This window comes from Syngnathus scovelli, chromosome 7 (assembly GCF_024217435.2).
Source record: "Syngnathus scovelli strain Florida chromosome 7, RoL_Ssco_1.2, whole genome shotgun sequence".
NCBI lineage: Eukaryota > Metazoa > Chordata > Actinopteri > Syngnathiformes > Syngnathidae > Syngnathus > Syngnathus scovelli.
Window position 1 is genome coordinate 16952373 of NC_090853.1, and position 17437 is coordinate 16969809.

A 17437-nucleotide genomic window follows, 5' to 3' on the forward strand; every position below is an offset into this window, starting at 1 on the left:
CAATTCCTGAAAGCATGTTCTGTGTTTTTTTTTTTTTTTCGAATTTCTCATGTGGGCTCGACATTTAACTAGTGCATGTTAAATGGATTAGTTTCTGCTGGCAAACAGATTTCTCTCTTTTTCCTCTCATTTTTATCTTTCAAAATCATTTCTGTTCTGCGGTGCAAATTGGATAGACCACAGTCTAGCAAAAAAAAATTTTATACTAAAACTTTAGCCAATGTTCATCATTTTAACATATACGGACACACATGCACAGCTCTCGCACGCAAAAGGTAGTTCCCAGCACCAATGATTGCAGCTGCAAGTTCATTGCATTCAGATGACTCGTAATGTCACACAGAAAAGCCATTTCACACAGAAACCTTTCGTCTCGGAGTTGTGTTGTGTCTTTCCCTTTGCTGTCCAAGAACAGACAAATCTCCTCACGAAGCTCGAAACATCTTTGCAGCACCTTTCCCTGGCTTAGCCATCGCACCTCTGTGTGATAAGGCAAATCACCATGCTCCGTTTCTAACTCCGTCAGAAATGCCTTGAACTGGCGGTGATTTAAACCTTTGGCTCTGATAAAGTTAACTGCGCGCGTGATGATGCTCATTACATGTTCCATTTTCAAGGCTTTACCGCACAACGACTCCTGGTGTATGATACAATGATAAGCTGTCAGCTCACTTGTCGCGTTTTCCTCTTGCATCTTTTCACGTATCTTCGCCACCAGTCCGCTCCTGTGTCCACACATCGCAGGTGCTCCGTCGGTTGTCAAACCCACGAGTTTTTCCCAAGGCAGCTCCATCTCATTTACACATCTTGACACCTCTTCATACAAATCATGCCCCGTAGTTGTGCCATGCATAGGACGTAAAGCCAAAAACTCCTCTGTCACGCTTAGGCTGGAGTCCACTCCGCGGATGAAAATTGACAACTGGGCAATGTCAGAAATGTCGGTGCTCTCATCCACAGCCAAGGAATATGCGATGAAATCTTTTCCCTTTTTCACAAGCTGCTCTTTTAGATTGATGGACAACTGGTCTACTCGCTCGGCAATGGTGTTTCTGCTCAGACTCACATTTGAAAAGAGTTGCCTTGTTTCTGGGCAAACTTCGTCACAAACTTTAATCATACAGTTTTTGATGAAATCCCCCTCCGTAAATGGCCGGGCTGATTTAGCGATCTCTTCTGCCAAAATAAAACTGGCCTTGACAGCAGCCTGGCCTTGTGATTTGGCTTTTTTGAACAGAGCCTGTCGAGATTTGAGGCCTCGTTTTAATTCCTCGGCCTTCTGTAGCCTTTGTTCCATGTCCATATTCTTGTTTTTGTCTGCGTGTTTCGTTTCATAATGTCGTCTCAGATTATACTCTTTCATTACCGCCACACTTTCTCCACACAGAAGACACACAGGTTTTCCAGCTACCTCCGTGAACATATACTCCGACTCCCACCTTGTTTGAAACTCCCGGTTCTCAGTGTCCACCTTCCGTTTTGCCATTTTTGATGGGTATCTGAAAGTTAATTTTACTGTTATGCTGACGACTGCTGTGCTAATAAATATTGAAATGAAGCGGCCTACTGCTCGGTGCGTCACCGTTGCATTGTGGGAAATGTAGTATTGGTGCGTGTAAAAGATCTGCGGGCTGCCGGCTTGCTGCGGTCTGCGGGCCGGTTCTAATAATAAATCAAGATCATCCCAGGGGCCGTAAAAAACCTTCTCGCGGGCCGGATGTGGCCCGCGGGCCTTGACTCTGACATATGTGCCTTAAACCAAAAACTATTTATGACAGGGGCGTTCCCATTTATTGCCTCCTGGTTTAAAAGAGATTGTCTTATCCATGCCTTCTTTCTCCTCACACGCTCGCACCCACACAGGGTGTGAACACACACACACACACACACACACACACACACACACACACACACACACACACACACACATCTGCACGCACACATACACAAAACGGCATACAAAGTTCAGACGAAGACAACAAGACTGTCACAATTTTACAGAGATTACTCACAAACAGAACACACAGACAAAGGGATTCTAATCCATCTCTCATGTAGCTTCTTTTGATAGAATCTCCTATCGGTAACTGTATAGCAGATGTTTTAGCATATAATCCCATACTCTGCTCTCTCGCTTCTACTTTTTCATGTCGGTGCAGTCGTAGGTGGCCCCTATTGCAGTCATTGTCTTGTTAACTGTCGCCTTGTGACTCTTATGCATGATTGTGTGAATGTCAAAAATTGAACGTACCTAACTTTCTGACCATCCAACCTCCACTGTGGTATAAAAAACCTTACTATTGTATTGAGTAGGTACATTGAGCAACCTAGCTTCCTCCTGACTGCCAAATGTCCTGTTCTAAAATGTATATAACTCGACCTCTACGTTTTAAGCTTGATGAGCCAAAATATCAGATCTTGCTCTTGTTTCCTACCGTTTTAGCCTATTTGTTTTATCCAAATCCGTTCAATCTCTGATTATAATGCTTTTCTCTGTAGCCCTGCGTATTTTTCAAATTTGTATTTATTTATTTATCAAATCTCCTCAGTTCTGTCAAACTCAGTGCACAATGAACCTCCCTTCCACTTTGAACCAAGCTTCACCAAATTTGGGAACGCCATAGCAAGGAGTGCGATTTGGTTGTCGGACACTCCAAGTCCAGATCTTTTTGCCGCACTTCACCCTCTCAAGTTGGTGTTCTTTTGTTGTTGCTTCAGAGCGACCCCATCCATCACTCTTGAATGAGTCCATTGTTCAAATGAGTCAATTTTCATCATTGTGAGTTCCTCCGCTTTTCACTGTCTTTTCCGTCCCCGAGGATGTTGTATTTCCTCCGGAGTGTAGCACAACAGCAGTCTTTTCTTGTCCTTCGCCAAAGGTCAAAGGTGCTTCAGAGCCAGGCACCATTTTGTAGTTGTTCACGGCTGCAGGCGAAGACTCGGATTGGGTTTCAGGGGCCCTGACACTGAGAATGACAGGCTGGGACGTCAAACTTGTAAGACTATCTCCAAATGTAGCTGCTTCCATCAATTTGCTGGTAACATTTATTTACCAAACTTCAAATTCTCCTAATAACAGCGGTCTCGTTTTTATATCGTAAATCCTGCAACTCATCCTATTTTTGAGCTACATTTTATCTATAGTTCCAATTTAATCGGACAGTATGTTGTCTTCAGTATCATTATTGAAAATCAACTCATCTAGGTCTGCTTTCCACATCAAGCCCTGATCTGTATGTCTTGACCTCTCACATGTTATTGTCATGCTTGCTCAAAAATGTGACTTAGAGTATGGTGCTGTGAATTCTCAATCTCCCCAATGAAATTGGATCCCACCTCGTAGTTCTTATCGTTCTCATGTTCCTGTTAGCCTGCAATTGTCCAAATCAAAAATGTTTTCTTTTAACTGTCTTTCTTTTGAACCTCTAAATCTCTCGTGTTGCTAACCTATCTACACCAGAACAAAAAATTTACCACAATATAACACCAAATGTATTCGAAAATTCATTGTCATAGAGTGTTGTATTATTACTATCTTCCACTATCTGTCCTACTCACTCCCCCCTTTTGAGGCTTGGCAACGCCCATGCCTCACATCTTGACCAACTTTTTGGGAGAATGCGTTCTTTACTACATACGATTCCATCCATCCATCCATTTTCTGAACCGCTTAGTCCCCACGGGGGTCGCGGGCGTGCTGGAGCCTATCCCAGCAGTAATCGGGCAGTAGGCGGGGGACACCCTGAACTGGTTGCCAGCCAATCGCAGGGCACACAGAGACAGACAACCAACCGCACTCACACTCACACCTAGGGACAATTTGGAGTGATCAATCGGCCTACCAAGCATGTTTTTGGAATGTGGGAGGAAACCGGAGAAAACCCACGATTCCATCATCATTTAATTTGACTTTCTTTCCAAAACGCTTCTCAATTTCTCAGTTCACACATCTTCTACATGTGTTACTGGTTCTCCAGTTTTTTTTCTCTAGTTAATTATCAATCCAAAAGCTACGTGTTTCTTTCTAACATTCAACCTGCTCAAAATCACTCTTTCATCAAAGTCGCTCTACTAATTTTCTATAGTAGTCGCCAACGACTTCAACCATTCAACCTTTCATTCAGGCAATCATTCATCAATGCTCATCATATGCATCTCACACAGTCTCCAAAAAGGAGTCTTCCCATCACATTGGTCCCAATTCATCCAAGCTCACCACACAACATTTATATATCATTTTCAACTCAGGTTTCCTGGTAGAACAATCCACCAATTCAAAAAAGACTTAACTAAAACAAACAACTGGCAAATTAATCTGAATTTTTTCTTTGTTTTTAAATTTGAAGAACTCAATTTTGCATAATCTTATAACACAACCAATCAATTATTCCTATTAAATGTAGCAATGCAAAATCTTAAATTTACAATTTAGCTTCTCCCAATTCCTGAAAGCATGTTCTGTTGTTTTGTTAACTCCGAATTTCTCATGAGGGCTTGACACTAACATGCACTAGTGTGGATTAGTTTCTGCTCGCAAACAGATTGCTCTCTTTTTCTTTCATTTTTATCTGTCAAAATTGTTTCTGTTCTGCGGTGTAAATTGAATAGACAACAGTCTAGCAAATTTCTTTATACTAAAAGTTTAGCCAATCTTCTTCAACTTAACACATACGCACACACATGCACAGCTCTCGCGTGCGGAAGCTAGGTCTCAGCAACAATGATTCGTCACAGGCTGGCCATTTCCTGTGGTCGATCATGAGCTGGTCCCTCCCATGCACACGAGGACAGCACATTCTAATTTTATTTATTTATCTTCTAGGAGCAAGTTGCATTTCTTTACCACTTGATTTGCATATTTTAACTTCAGTGTAACACAATTTGATCCCTATTCATTTGTAATTGGGCCTACAAACAGCATTGTCATACTTCTTGTGTGGACAGGGGCTCTAACAATCTAAAACGATTTGCGATAACCTGACAATGACATGTTTTGCTGTCATATGGGAGAGGTTTCAGATTTTTTAAATTTCGATACATGATTTGCATAGGACCGGAAACTCCTCTTGCCCCTTGCTTGAGCCGCAGCTTGAGCTGCGGCCTTGCACCTGCTCACAGGGGCCTTATTGTCTCCTGGTCTGACAAACACTTGTGACCGCATCAGTTTTCATCTTTCTAGCTTTTGTCTCTTGAATTCGTTCTCATCTCTTTGTGAAGATTTCAACCACACTCTAGCACTTCTACCACTTCTTCCACATTTCAAATTTCCCTGTACTCCATACATTTTCTTCCACTTCAGCATGTATTGCATACAATTAAGAAATCTACTTGCCATGAACTTCTCATCTCAAAGAAGAGCAGAGCAAGAGATTTACTGTTCTTATTTCCCATCTTAATTTTAGTAGTTTAAGGTTTTAAAATGTTTTACAATTTTTTTTTTTCTTTGAGGATCCTCAATGCAGCTTTAAATTGACCTTTCAACAGATTACTAGCCTGTTTTATTGCCGTGGATCAACGCTAGAACTGCTATTTAGTCAATTTATCCTACCAGTCACACACTCAATCACACAAACTCCAGCGCTTTTTTAGGCCTATCCAGGGATGGGTGTAAAACCCTCCCAAACAGCTTTGGAAAAACGGACAAAAGAAAAAATCTACGCCCTTCTTCAATTAAGAAAAAGAAGCTCTGTTTTTCTTAGCCCATTTCTTCCACTGGGACTTGAACCCAAGCTGTTCTTTGGCTTGGAAAAACATACAAAGAAAAATCTACGCCCTTCTTTGATTAACAAAAAAGAAGCTCTGTGTTTCATAGCACGTTCCTTCCACTGGGACTCTAACCCAAGCCAGATCCCTCAGCTCGGAAGAACAGACAAAGAAGAGTCTACGCACCTCTTCGATGAACAAAAAAGAAGCTCTGCTTTTCTTAGCCTGTTCATTCCACTGGGACTTGAACCCAAGCTGGCTCTCGTGCACCTCTACATTTTACGCGTTTCACAACAACACAATCACACAACTTCAGGCCTTTAACTTACTTGTCCCCTGGTTCGTTGCACTGCCGGGTCCCGTCAATCCACCTCTGTCAGACGAAGGCAGACCTAAGATGCTGGCCCAGCGAAGAATTCTCTTCCCAGGACTTTCTCCTCCAGGTCCTCTTAATGGACGCTGGCTTGTCGACAATGCAGCACGTCCTCCTTCGTCAGCCAGATAGCGGGTATGAGAGGTCCCGGGTTTCGGCACCAAAATGTTAGAGATTTGCTCACTCCAACTTACTTTGCAAGAACCACACGGGAGACAGGCAAGTTCTTTTAGACACCTGCAGGTGGAGAGTCCATTCGTCGCTGTGTGTGCAGCGATGATCGAATGGAGGTCTGGACTCTCCTTCCTGCAAGAGAATATTTATTAAGAGAAACAGAGTGGGGGTATGAGTGGGCTGAATAGAAAGCCCTTGTCCTCTAGTCTAAACATCTCAGGGGATGTTTTACGATCTTGTGATAAGGAGGACAAGGTAAGGTATTTATTACCTGTTGCATTCCAACATAATCCTATGATAAAGGTAACCTGGAAAACCCTAACAGGAATCACAACTGTAAAACTTTCGAACAGACTTTTCTCGCGGAGCTGAGTTAACCGCTAACTTCAACTGCCTCGTGTCGTCTAACTGAGCTCTTGTTCCAAACGAGAAGAAAACCAGAAAAACACTCAGCTGCACTGAATACAACATGAAGGCCCTGCAGCGCATAGTGACCACAGCTGGTAAGATTATTGGTGCTTCACTCCCCTCTCTGAAGGACATTTACACCTCCCATCTCACCCGCAAGGCGACCGCGATTGTGTGTGATGTGAGTCACCCCGCTCACTCTTTGTTTGATCTTCTGCCCTCTGGGAAGAGGTACAGGAGCCTGCGTTCCCGCACCACCAGACTCACCAACAGCTTCATACTCCAGGCTGTTAGGATCCTGAACTCTCTCCCACCTCCTGCGTAACGACCTGTACTTTTGCGCTATATTCTGACTGTCTGCTGTATGCACACTTGCTCTATTTTTGCTCCTCTTATTTATTGTTATTTGTTTATTCATTATTTATTCATCGCTCTTATTTATTCATTTTTTGTGCCTTCTTGTTTTTACTTTTTGTGTTGTTTACTTGTATGTATATTGTGTACTGTCTTGTCATCGTGGGATAGTGGGAAACATAATTTCGATCTCTTTGTATATTTTGGCATGTGAAGAAATTGACAATAAAGCAGACTTTGACTTTTGACTTTGACTTTGTATACTAAAAGTGGACAATAGATGTCGCTAACGCACCGCAAATGACTCAAGGGAAAACCTAGATGAACGAATGGTTGTAGGACCAGAACAGAAATGTTGGGTTCTCTGTATTTTTCTTTATCAGGCAAGGTTAATGTTATTAAAATAACCTGTATTCCAAGGTTTAGCTATCTTCTACAGACCCTTCCAGTGAGGATTCCGCTTCGGTCAATTCATCAGACTTTATAATTTGATATAAAATGGTAAGTGCCTCAGGGTGAACCTGCACCACTTACGGACACAAACAGATAAGGGTGTTCCTGATTAGTTTCACATGTGATTTTAAAAATGGCTCTGTAGCGCCCTCTACAAAATTTCATCAATAAAGGTTCTGTTGTATGTTTCACCTAACCTTTAATTTCTAGTCGTAAAAATAACTCTAAGCGGAAACAATGGATAACGGATGAACTAAAAAAATCTTCACGTAAAAAAAAAAAAAACTTTATAGAAACTCTATTGCAAATCCCACCCCTATAAATATAGAAACATACAAGAAATATAAAAATAAATGTACAGTATTACTAAGGAAAACCAAACAAACTTACTATGCTGATAAATTTACTCAAGCCTCTGGTGACATTAAAACAACATGGAATCTTATCAACCATTTATTACATTGCAAAAAATCTAAAACATCTACCCCAAGTGAGATGCTGGGGAAGAATGGACCCCATTCTCACCCAATAGATATTTCTAATGGTTTCAATGATTTCTTTGTAAATGTTGGCGCTACCTTGGCATCTAGCTTCTCAACCTCTGATGCAAGCCCCTGTTGCCTAATTAAAGGGCAGTTTCCTTCACTCTCCATTCTTGACCCTCCTACTGTTGAGGAAGTTTACAGCATCGTCATGAGCTTGAAAAACTCAGCCCCTGGCGATGACGAGATCAGAAGCATACTTATTAAGAAAATCATTTATTCAATAATAATCCCACTGACACACATTTTCTCCTTATCTTTAAAATTTGGCATTGTACCCCAAGAACTAAAAATTGCTAAAGTCATTCCTATTTTCAAAGCTGGTGAGACAAATGAATATGGTAATTTTCGGCCTATATCCATTCTTCCATGCTTCTCTAAGATTCTAGAAAAATTGATTTATTCAAGATTGGCAAAGCACCTAGAAACAAACAATATTCTCTACAAGCATCAATATGGTTTCCGCAAAAAGTTTTCCACTGAGCATGCACTGCTTCAGCTTGTCAACCATATCTCAACAGCTCTTGACAATAAGAAATTCGCTCTTGGTGTCTTTCTAGATCTAAGCAAAGCGTTTGATACTGTCGACCATAAGATCCTCATTCCTAAGCTAGAGAGATATGGAGTTAACGATTCTGCCCTGAAATGGTTCACAAACTATCTCGCCAACAGAGAACAATATGTATGTATGTTGGAAGATCTGTTGTTCTTCCAACAGATCTAAAATACTGTTTGGGGTCCCGCAGGGCTCAGTATTGGGTCCTCTATTTTTTTTGGTGTACATAAATGATTTCTCCATGTCTTCTTCTAATTTTCTCCCTCTGTTATTTGCGGACGATACCAACCTCATTGCCACCCACAATGATTTTAATTCCCTCATTGCAAGTGTGAATGCTGAGTTTTATTACAGCCGCAGTTACAAAATGGCTCAAAACAAATACGTTGACACTCAATATAAAAAAATGTAACTTCATGATCTTCTGCAATATAAATAAATCTTACCCCAAAGAACAGACCAAAATTTACATAAACATTAACGAAATCCAACAAGTTACTAGCACCAAATTCCTAGGAGTTATAGTAGACGAACACTTAAACTGGCTGAACATATTGATTTGGTTTGCAAAAGATCTATGAAAATGCTAGGTATTTCACGAAAAATGTGTCCCTTGGGCCATCCTTCTGCTCATCTCACTCTGTATTATAGCTTCCTGTTTCCTTTACTCAATTACTGCAACATAGTCTGGGCAGCCACATATCCAACATACCTCAACAAATTACTCATCATACAAAAGAAGTTCCTAAGAATGAGCTCATTTTCAAATAGATATGAACCATCGGCACTGTTTAGAAATTATTCACTACTGTCAATTGATAAAGTAAATATTCATCAAACCTGTCTACTCATCCATAAATACATATATAGGAAACACTGTCTTCCAGCCACTTTTCATAATTTCTTCACATTTGTATCAGACATTCATTTATATCCAACAAGACAGAGGGACAATCTTCACCCACCTTCCTGTCGAACATCACACCATCAATATAATATCCACTTTAGAGGGCCCTCACTCTGGAATGAGCTACCAATCCATATCCGATCCATATCTTCACAGGCTGCTTTTAGAAAGCACCTGAAACACCACCTTCTCCACTCATGATCCTACCAGTCCATAATTACTCCACTGCACTCAGCTGATCCATAGTAAGAACATCAACTTAAACCACAATTTATACTCTGATTCTTCCTTGTTTTGTTATTTTCTGTTTGCAGTTCTTTTGTTCCCTTTCAGCTATTCCTACCTGGTGTCTCTTTGATTGCTTCAACATCGCTAAGTGTCTATTTTGTTTCGCGTGTTTCTTATTTTGTATAGTGTATCTGTTTATGTATGTATACATACACATTTTTATATATGCATATATAAATATGATGAATCAATATTTAGCTTGTTATGCTTTTGTTTATTTACTTATATTTTTCAAACACTTGAGTGACATTTGACTACACAGCACTTTGTTTGTTTACACTTTGTTTGTATATATAACAGGAGTGGAACTCTCTACAAGCCCTAGGCTTCGTCTCCCTCCTTGCACTGTTATTGCTGTAATAATATGTGCTAAACAATAAACTAAACTAAACCTAGAACTATGAAAATGTGGTGGGTATGTCTAACAGCCAAAGACCTACAAAAAACGTCTTTTGGAGCAATCTACTAAACCTAAGAGGAAGTCCAGTATTTGATTTATTTTTAAATTAGCCCCACTTTTTAACTTAATAGAGGTTACACATTAAAGAACTAGAGGTTTTATCTGTTTGTATTGAAACTGCGTGATTCATCGAAACATCCATCTATCCATCCAATATCTGTACCACATTTTCATGATCCATCTATCCATCCATTTTCTATACCGCTTGTCCCCACGGGGGTCGCGGGTGTGCTGGAGCCTATCCCAGCAGTCATCGGGCAGTCGGCGGTGGACACCCTGAACCGGTTGCCAGCCGATCGCAGGGCACACAGAGACAAACAACCATCCGCACTCGCACTTAGGGGCAATTTGGAGTGCTCAATTGGCCTACCAAGCATGTTTTTGGGATATATATATTCATGATAATAAAAAAATCAAACCAAAGCTTTTTTTGTTTGCTAAAAAAAGGCAGATTTTGATAGCCTTAACATTCATAAAAACATGAAACTTGGCACACACATCTCACCTGGTAAATTGCTAATTACTTAATGAGTTTATTGCACCTTTAAAAAAAATTAACTAGTTGTGCCCTCTACAAACGTTTGATGAAACAGCCCCTGTTGAACGTTTCATGAAGATCTACTGAAAATTCGGGACATACGTATGTAACAGCTCTACAAAAAGTCTCTAGAGCTTAAATCAAAAACTCAGGAAGTCGGCCATTTTCTATTTCCTATGAGATTTTGCCTGACTTTTGTCCGTTCATTGAGGTTATGTTTTATCATAGTATCTTTTACTCTGGTGTATTTTAAATAAGGTTATATACCCATCCATCCATTTGCCATACCGCATGTCCCCACAGGGGTCACGGGCGTTCTGAAGCTTTTACATCATCATTGTGTCATCGGGCACTAGGCGGGGGACACCCTAAACTGGTTGCCAGGAAATCGTAGGGTAAGAGGTCGCTGTGACCAGGCTCCTATATTCCTCCTCCCGTCCATCTCTAATACAGCCAACAATAGCAGTGTTGTCCGCAAACATCTGCACATAGCAGAACTCAGTTATACTGGAAGTCAGAGGTGTACAGGGTGAATAGGAAGGGAGAGAGCACCGTTCCCTGCGGACCTCCCACACTGCTCCTCACCGTTCCTGACCTACAGCCTCCCATGCGCACATACTGAGATCTGCCCATTAGGTAATCCATGAGCCATGCCCTCAGGTGTGAGCTCACACCCATCACCAACACCTTCTTACTCAGGAGCACAGGCTGAATGATGTTAAAGCCACTGGAGAAATCCAGGAAAGTAATCCTCACAAGCCCTTTTCCCTTGTCCCGGTGAGAGAGAGAGACAGAGAGAGACAGAGAGACAGAGAGAGAGAGAGACGCAGCATATAAGCAACAGCATCCATCGCCACCTTCTCCCGATACGCAAATTATAGAGGGCCGAGAGCATGCAGAACCTGAGGCCTGAGGTGGTGAAATAGCAATTGCTCCAGAGTCTTAATTATGTGTGAACTCGGCGCGACTGGTCTGAAATAATTTAGCTCTGCGGGTCGCGGCTTCTCCAGCCGGGACAGGGACGATGCAGGACGTCTTCCACAGCTGAGGCACCACACTCTTTTCCAGACTGATGTTAGTAGTATTGTTTGGCTGTCAAACCACGACCCCCTTGTCTCTCAGCCAGTTGCTAAATGCCTCTTCACAGTTCAGCACGGTTTGAATGCCTCCAGCCAATCTCGTGATGAGACATATGTTGAGGATGTGATCAGTGCCCTGCTCCCCCTCCCAATACCGCGGACACGTTGGTAACACTCGAATGCCCCAGCGGTGTAGGTTCTTTTCCGTTATGCCGTGGCCAGTCAGAAGTCTATTTGATGTGACCCACTCTCTTCGTCGAGCCGGTTTAGGGGTAGAAAGGGTCCACACCATGAGATTCCTGGGAATGCAGATATCTGAGGTCCTCATCTGGACTGTGAACACCTCAGTGGTGGTAAGGAAAGCCCAGCAGCGTCTCCACATCCTGAGAGTGCTCAGGAGGAATAACCTGCCTGTACATACTACTGGGTTTTCTATATATTTTATATGATTTTTACATTTTATTTTGTGTACTCTAATGCTCTTTTATTTTAATTTGCTTTTTGTACCAAAGGGAGCAGCGCTCAAATTTCGATGTACTGTGTACAGCGACAATAAAGGTGATTCTGATTTTGACATGGCATTCCTGAAGTACACAATATAGCAGATGACATCATTGTTTCAGGAAATACCACCCAACGGCATGTCAAGAGACTACATCAAGTCATGCAGCGACTGCAGGAAAGAGGCCTAATAGTCAATAGAGAAAAATGCTAACTCAGGATCTCAGAGCTTGCGTTTATGGGTCATGTGCTGTCCAAAAGTGGCATTGGGGCAGCTCAGTCCAAAATTGAAGCAGTAGAGATCACGAGCCACCCAACAATTGCAACTGAAGTCAGAAGTTTCATGGGGCTTGTCAACTATTGTGGCAGGTTCCTTCCTAATTTTGCGACGATGTCTGAACCACTGCAGAGACTCACGAGACAATAATGCCAATGGACATGGGAAGCCGACCAGGAATCAGCTTTTGCGGAGCTTAAAAGACAGCTGGCGAGTTCACGTTATGGCATACTTCAAACAGGATGCGGAAACACGTCATTGTGGATTCTATTCCCGTTGGACTTGGGGCAATATTAAGCCAAAATCAAATGCCAGCAGAGCCTTGTCCGACGTTGGGGGGACGACAGCAGTTTGTCACCATTGATGAGAGCCACTTTAGACATAAACGAAAGGCAAGTACACATTTCAAGATACTAATGAAAATTACTTTTGAGTCACAGATTATTCGTTCTGTAATAATTCACAACATTTAGAGGCCGAAGCTAAATGGCGGAGTGATAGCGGATAGATACAGACGCGAATGAACACAGTGAGAGAACATCGACGTAAAAGAGAGTAAAGCAGATTGTGAATCCTTTGATATTGCTGTACTAAAGCAGGAGCTTTCCAGTCACTGCGCACGAGTTAATTCAACTCGGTAGGTGAGTGCGACTTTTCGGCAATCAGCCATTACTGTTAGCTATTAGCTTAATGTGCTAATATTGCTACTTGCTGTTTTAGTCGCACACGAGAATACTGAGTGAATTTGACTTCAACGTGCTGTATTCTGTGCTTGAACCCACTCACGGAGATCGTTTTTTTGTTCCCCCCTTTTTGTCACCCACACTGGTGCACACACTCCTGTCCAGTTGGCGGGCAGCATCGGATAAACCTTGTGACCACAAAGCCACCAGCCATTCTGTATGAAATATGTTCCGTTCAATGGTGTAGCCATGTTGGTTGGAGAGCCCTCACCACCTGAAATGGCTCTCTTATCCTGACACTCATCGGTGATGTCCAGAGCTCCCATCCAGTTTCCTCCTGGAGAGCAGTCGTCGTTAATGCAGACGTGGGTCTTGTTACCTTGGATGTAACGTGTAATTCACTCCAGCTGGTCTCTCTGTGTAGGCCACGTGGTATTGTTCGTCCTTTAACAGTCACATTGAGATTTGTCCAGAATAGCTGATCACAGGCACCGTCAGCAAGTCCAGGGCGGTAAGGGTCGGCATCTTTGACTGCGACGGCACGGTGCTGATATCCAACTCCTCCCATGGATGCCATACATTTTGCTTCAGTGACATTCATTGCTCTGGCCTCCAAGCGAACTTGCGTGGAGGAAGGGGGGAGTTTCGAACACACATAGCACGCCTCCTGTGTGTGAGCTCTCACAGTGAACCTGACGTACCAAGTGTTGGTTTTGTATGGGTTTCTGGGGTCCCATGACCAGTCCTCAAAGTTCTCATCATGTGACCATCGTTTACCACGGGCAACATTGTCATTTGGTCTGTTCAGATGAGTCAATAGACCATAGCACGCTCCAACCACAACGCAGCAGAGGATCCATCTGGCATATGGAGCCCCGTTGCTACTAGGATGGCGGAGACACCGGGACATCCCCTCGCCTAGCGGAGTGGGGATCGATGAATTCTTCACCAACATTGAGACGCCTCACCCTAAACGATGGGGCCCCTTTGTAGTCAGGCTTCCCCACCACTCCGAATTAGGGGTCCAGCACTCTCTGCAACTTGCAGTGGCTGAGGTGAATCCAGCTGGGCCGTTGAGAAATTTTTACCGCCGTGGGAGTAGCAAGCAAAACTTGGAACGGTCCCTCCCACCGCGGGCTGGCCCAGTTCTTTCTTTTGATGACCTTGATGTAGACCCAGTCTCCTGGATTGATAGGGTTGTCCACCTGTGAGGGGGAGAGATCAGGCGGCAGTAAATTTGCATTGGACACATCTTTCAGTTTGAGCGTCCTGATTAGATAATCTGCCCAGGACTGCTCTTCATGTGTTGCTTGCAACTCTCGTAGTCAATTGTAGTGCCCATTTAACTGGCAAATAGGAGTGTTTTTTTTTTTGAAACAAGCTCTACAAAAAAAAAACGTTTGTTTTGTTTTGAAAATGTTTTGAATATGAATCAAATCCATATGTTGTATAAAGCTGACTGACCTGCCCCACTATCCCTCCTCTTGAGCCATGTGACGCGCACCATGGCTCAATATTGCTGCCCATTTGCATAGGTTCTTTGGTAGGGTAGGTCATTTATAGATGCCATTCTCTAATCTTGCCCCTCTTTTCGTCCATAATTGAATTTCACTCTATGGACTTTGTCGCCGCACATCTTTAAAAATGTTTCAGTGATCTAATCTGCTTCTTGTGTATATAAAATTTGAAGTGTCTTTTGCGCTGCAGCTTTGTGGAATCTGTCTGCAAACTTGTTACCTCGTGACACCTTATCAGTCTCGTTTGTGTGTGTGTACTGCACACGTGCACATAGCTGCTCTTCGTGGCAATTGGACTGTTTTGACAACTAGCTTAGCAAGTAAATGGATGGCCTCCCCGAATGGGGAGCGACTCAGCTAGCAAATGATTAGACATTTTCACTTTCTTGTAGTTTCTTTAGTTACTTTTCAATCGTTTATCACAAGAATCTTAGAAATTTGAATACAAATCAAAACGTATGTTTTATTTTACTCAATTGTATGATTTAGAGAATCCATATGTAGTAAAGTTTTGTAGTACTACATATGATTTCATCATCATTTAGTTTGACTTTCTTTCCAAAACGTTTCTTAATTTCTCAGTTCACACATCTTCTACACGTGTTACTGGTTCTCCATTTTTTTCTAGTTAATTATCAATCCAAAAGCTACGTGTTTCTTTCTAACATTCAACCTGCTCAAAATCACTCTTTCATCAAAGTCGCTGTTAGAGATTTGCTCACTCCAACTTATTTTGCAAGAACCACACGGGAGACAGGCAAGTTCTTTTAGACACCTGCAGGTGGAGAGTTCACTCGCTCCAGAATGAAGTCTGAAAAGTCTCCTTCCTGCAAGGGCATATTTATTAGGAGGAACAGAGTGGAGGTGAGAGTGGACAAGTTTGGTGAACCCCCGGCCTCTGGTAAGATCAGAGCAGGGGGTGTTTTACGATGTTGTGGGAAACAGAACAACTTTGATTGCTTCCTCTGCAGCTGGTCACTCAAGCAGAGGAAGCAACCACTTTACTTTACTACGTTGTGAGAGCAAGACAAGATTGGTTAATCATTATAGTCTACATTCCAACATAATCCTATGATAAAGATAACCTGGAAAACCCTAACATCTCCCTCCTGTTTTATCATATGATTATGTCACCCCAAACAATAAAGACAAGTAAGAAAAAACATATATATATGTATTATGAAGAAAGAAGAACAGCAAAAATAAAAACAACAAACAATGATAGCAACACCGTCCAGTGAAGATGAGGCCCCAGATCAAGCTTATTGTGTAAGCAAAAAACCTGCTGGCCAGATGTCATTAGCAGGAAAATTCTTACACGGCCCCTTTGCCACAGGCGACCAGAATGCTATCAATAAAAAATAAAAAGAAAAACACAGAAACAGCACATCATTGTATCCATCACTTGCGAAGCATTTTCGATGGTCAAATCAGCAAGTTTCTGTAAAACATGCTCAACAGAACAGCATCTACGCAATCCACGTCTCATTATCATTATCACATCTGCCACGTCTAAGAAGTTGTATATGTGCTCGTGTTTTCGTCAGCTGATGATGTTCTAGTCTGTAGGTGAGGTCTGTCACACAAACTGGCGCACACACTCGTGTCCAGTTGGCAGGCAGCATCGGACAACTTTTGTGACTACAAAACCACGATCTGTTCTCAACAGGCACGTGCACCCATAGGATGCAGGTGAGGCAGTGCCTCTGAACTTCTGGATGAAGTAGGTCCCGTCCGATGGTGCAGCCATGTTGGTAGTAGAGCCCTTACACCTTGAAAACGGCTCTCTCATCCTGGCACACAGCGGTGATGTCCAAAGCTCCCATCCAGTTTCCTCCTGGAGAGCAGTCGTCGTTAATGCATTTGTGGGTCCTGCAACCTTGGATGCAACATGTGTAGTCAGCAAGACTTGGAATGGTCCCTCCCGTCGTGGCTGGCCCAGTTCCTTCTTTTGATGACCTTGATGTAGACCCAGTCTCCTGGATTGATGGGGTTGTCGACCTGTGAGGAGGAAAGATCAGGCGGCAGTAAATTTGTCTTTGACACAGTTTGAGCGTCCTGATCATATAATCTGCCAAGGACTGCTCTTCATCTGTTGCTTGCAACTGTCGTAGTCAATTGTAGTGCCCATTTAACTGGCAAATAGGAGTGTATGCGGGAAGACTTTGAACACTTCCTAATGATTCCCTTTAACCAAAGACTATTTATGACAGGGGCGTTCCCATTTATTGCCTCCTGGTGTAAAAGAGATTGTCTTATCCATGCCTTCTTTCTCCTCACACGCTCGCACCCACACAGGGTGTGCGCACACACACACACACACATCCCCACACATCTGCACGCACACATACACAAAACGGCATACAAAGTTCAGACGAACAACAACAGATTGTCACAATTTTACAGAGATTACACACAAACACAGAACACACAGACAAAGGGATTCTAATCCATCTCTCATGTAGCTTCTTTTGATAGAATCTCCTATTGGTAACTGTATAGCAGACGTTTTAGCATATAATCCCATACTCTGCTCTCTCACTTCTACTTTTTCATGTCGGTGGAGTCGTAGGTGGCCCCTATTGCAGTCATTGTCTTGTTAACTGTCGCCTTGTGACTCCTAT

The 17437-nt window shown here is 42.6% G+C and overlaps 2 protein-coding genes across 6 annotated transcripts in view; one reads left to right on the top strand and one right to left on the bottom strand.

The window, feature by feature from the left end:
* The window catches only part of brip1 (BRCA1 interacting helicase 1), a 280957-nt gene that overhangs the window by 227269 nt on the left and 36251 nt on the right, over positions 1-17437 (top strand). The gene's annotated exons all lie outside the window — the stretch shown is intronic.
* On the bottom strand, positions 233-3801 carry LOC137840455 (general transcription factor II-I repeat domain-containing protein 2-like). The gene has a single exon (XM_068651360.1). The coding sequence runs from the start codon at positions 1484-1486 to the stop codon at positions 233-235; it is 1254 nt and encodes a 417-aa protein (XP_068507461.1). The 5' UTR covers positions 1487-3801.